This window comes from Brassica oleracea, chromosome C9 (assembly GCF_000695525.1).
Source record: "Brassica oleracea var. oleracea cultivar TO1000 chromosome C9, BOL, whole genome shotgun sequence".
NCBI lineage: Eukaryota > Viridiplantae > Streptophyta > Magnoliopsida > Brassicales > Brassicaceae > Brassica > Brassica oleracea.
This window is the reverse complement of record NC_027756.1, coordinates 13,062,279-13,065,908: the sequence shown is the minus strand read 5'-3', so window position 1 is coordinate 13,065,908 and position 3,630 is coordinate 13,062,279. Positions and strand designations below refer to the sequence as shown.

The 3,630-nt window shown below is 27.7% G+C and overlaps 1 protein-coding gene across 1 annotated transcript in view; it reads right to left on the bottom strand.

The window, feature by feature from the left end:
* Positions 1 to 2,979: 2,979 nt before the first annotated feature.
* LOC106314355 overlaps positions 2,980 to 3,630 on the bottom strand; it is a 6,381-nt gene continuing 5,730 nt past the window's right edge. Inside the window, exon 8 of the mRNA XM_013752235.1 lies at positions 2,980 to 3,066. Coding sequence (XP_013607689.1) covers positions 2,980 to 3,066 — 87 coding nt within the window. The remainder of the gene's footprint in view (positions 3,067 to 3,630) is intronic.

Here is a 3,630-nt window from a genome sequence, read left to right as displayed (position 1 = left end):
AGTCTAAACGCCATCAGGTTCGAGAGGAAGAGAGTTGTGTGTTGTGAAGAAGAGAGTTGTGGGAAATGACATATATATATAGAGAAATATAACAATGATTTTACAAGAAAAGTTTTACATGGATTTTACATGGAACATTTACAACGACTTTACAACGAATTTAGGTAAGTTAAAGCACATTGAATACACGTTTTCACCTTTATATAACGGTAACATGATTCGTTGTAATGTCGATGTAACGTTTACAACTATTTCGCATTCCACGTACTTTCGTCGTAAACTTACATTGACTTTACGACGAAATCCTTTCGTCGTAAATTACCATGGAGTTTACGACGAAATAATGTCTCGTCGTAATTGCGTTGTAAAGCCCATGTAAAGTTACGAGGAAATAATTTCGTCGTAAACCGCCGTTGTTACTGCTACGTTTTCTTGTAGTGTTATCATATGTTTTAAATTATGATAAGAGGTTTTAATTTATTTATACAAGGTTATAAATTAATTTATAAAATATATTTTTTAATTTTATTTTATATTAAATGATAAATCACTTAATTGATTTTTTTCTTAGGTGACGATCATATATAGAGTTTGAGAAAACATATTATATTTTGATTTGTTAACGGATTTTTAATTTTTATTTATTTTATGAGTATGTAAATTAGTTCTAGAAATAGTTTTATCAGTATCCAAACGTCCTAAATATATTGCACAAAATAATTTATGGTGATTAAATATGTGGTTTATATAATAATATATATAATGCTTCATAAAATCATTTTTAGCAATCTAGTATTTCTAAACTATATAAAATATTTCAAAAGTTTCAGTATTATATACCTTCAAAACTTAAGTAATTTTATTAAAAACTGAATCATGAATATTATACATAACTAATTTTAGTACAATTATCAATACAAAATATCAAAAAATATTTAAAATAGTCATATTTATCTTTTTTTAAACAATTATTCTTAGAATAAATATTTAACAAAAACACATAGTGATAAAAACATATTTTAATTTGAAAAATTATAATAAATATATTGTTACAAAATAATCAAATCCGCGAAACCGCGGGCCCCCACCTAGTAACCTTTAAATTAGTTTTATTAGTCTTTAAGATTTTTATTCTCTACTCAGAAAAATTGAATTTTTTTTGTATAAGTTGTATTGAAAATATTTTTGAATCTAGTCTTTTATGATATTAATACATCTGAAGAGAAGAAAAAAAACACAGTTAAGAACTTGTAGTCTTTTATTCAAAAAGCCCGATCCACTATATACGTACTGATTCAAAACTGAGATCTTGGGCATAAACAATAGAAGATCATTCACACGTAAGTTCAGCAACAACCATTCCTTTTCATTTCTGCTATTTTATTTTCGTACATTTTTTTTTATTCGTTCCTCTTATTTCCCGGATGGTCACCAGTCAGACCCTGAGATTTATTATATTTGACTTTGACCGAAAAAGGATAAAATATCCTGGAAGTTTAATATTATTCTAATATTTATATTTTCTGTAAATCTTTCAAAATAAAGTGAAAATAATATTAGGGCAATTCTTTCAAATAGCCATTTTTAAGTTTTTGTCACAAAAATAGCCCTCAAGAAAGAAAATGATCAAAATAGCCCCTTTTTATTTTGAAATTTTTAATTTTTATTTTTAAAAATTTGAAACCCTATCTCTAAAACTTCACCCCTTAACTCTAAACCCTAAATCTAGATTAGTTAACTCTATGGCAAAAACTTATTTTGGTCATTTTTTCATTCAGGACAATTTTTGTGACAAAAACTTAAAAAGAGTTATCCTAGAGAATTTCTCATAATATTATGTAGTCACTAAGAAGGAATTAAGTTGATACTTATGGTAACTCTTTGGAAATTAACATTAAATACAATACTAAAAGAATTTTTCCGGAGAGTATGTCAAAACTTAGAAATATATAAAGTTCAAAAAAAAAACTTAGAAATATATATATATATTAAAATAAAACATATTATTAATATAAATTGCTAACCTAATAAAAATAAAAGAAAATTAACATAAAATTTAGTAAAACTTTATTTTATTTCTGAAACATTGGTATAGACAGAAAAAAACATCTAATGTTTAATTAACAAATTAAAATATTGGTTGATTGCAATTATTTTCTTTATGCTGAGCCACTTCATTATTTATCAACAAAAGTTTTATTTTAAAATAACTGCTGGTAATAGTAATTCACTTGTGTAAAATGCGTATCATTAGAATAATTTGAGTTTGAAAAAGTTTCTTAATTAATCAGAAGATATTAATTTTCTTACTCATTAAAAATTAAGATTTTAATCAAACACTATTTTCTTATGTTTTAAAACATTATGTTAGTCAACAACAATTAAAATATTCATAGAAACTAATCAAATATGCTATAACGATACAATGTAAGATATGGGTAATCTACATAATTTTTTAAAAAATTATGGTCATGATGAATTCTCACAAACTCTAATCTGATTCACCGAAGTTATTGATTTCATATACTATATAAAATTTAAGAAGATTCATCGATTTGACTGCAATTCCATTGAAGTTGTGTCAAATGGAAGCTAGCAATAGAGATTTCAGCTTTCTTGCGCATCATATTGGATGCACCTTTTTCTGAACCAAGATGAACGTATTAACTCACTGCAAAATCCTTAATGCTCGCATTGCTCAAGCATTTGATAGGATCATCGTGCATCGAAGCGGAGATATTGGACCAGCATGCATCTGCCAGATCTGCCACCATCTTTATGCGTCGTCTAATGAAGCTTGTTGCCTAGGTTTCTCTGGGGAGAAACGCACAGCCACCCATTTCAGTTTGGAGGATTTCTACTATTTTCACCAGCTAATACTTCAAACAAATCAATTTAACCGGGGCTTCTAGCTCTAGTGGTAAATGGCTTACAGCTGTGAGTACCGTCATCTGGGTTCGAATCCCGGCCACTGGAGAATTAACATTTCGGCATCGCCGGGAACAGAGGACCGACACGTGGCAACACGTGACTAGTCTGGATCACTTCTGTGGAGCCAGGATACCTCTGTATAATTCAAAAAAAAAACAAAACAATTCTTTTGAAGGAACCTGTTCAAAACAATAAAAAAATAGAAGAAATGAAAAATAAGTTGTAAGAGCAGTTGAAAGATTTCTTTCATTGATCCTTAACTTGCTAAACATTCATCTGACAGTGCTCTGGTATTAATCAGTTTGATCTTAGTTGTTAGAGCATTTTGCAAAGAGATTGCCTTCATCATGTTTTCTACTTTTTGTAGGAAATCTGTTGGGTTACATAGTGTCTATAAGCTTGAACACCTATAGAGCAAACATATCTATTAATAATAGGAATTCAAATAAATGTGAAATAGTTTGTTTTTTTCATCCTAAGCATTTCATTTATTTTTAAGAGTTTGTAAAACGTATAAAGAGATGAGTTTTCATAAAGATGTGTATTTTCATGCATATGAATCTAAATAAATGTAAAAAGTGTGTTTTTCTATCATAAAAATTGTATTTATTTTTAAGAGATTGCTAAAATATATAAAGAGGTATTTAGACTATTTCTGTTTGCTGTGAAACTTATTTACAACCTTTTTTTTTTTTTTTT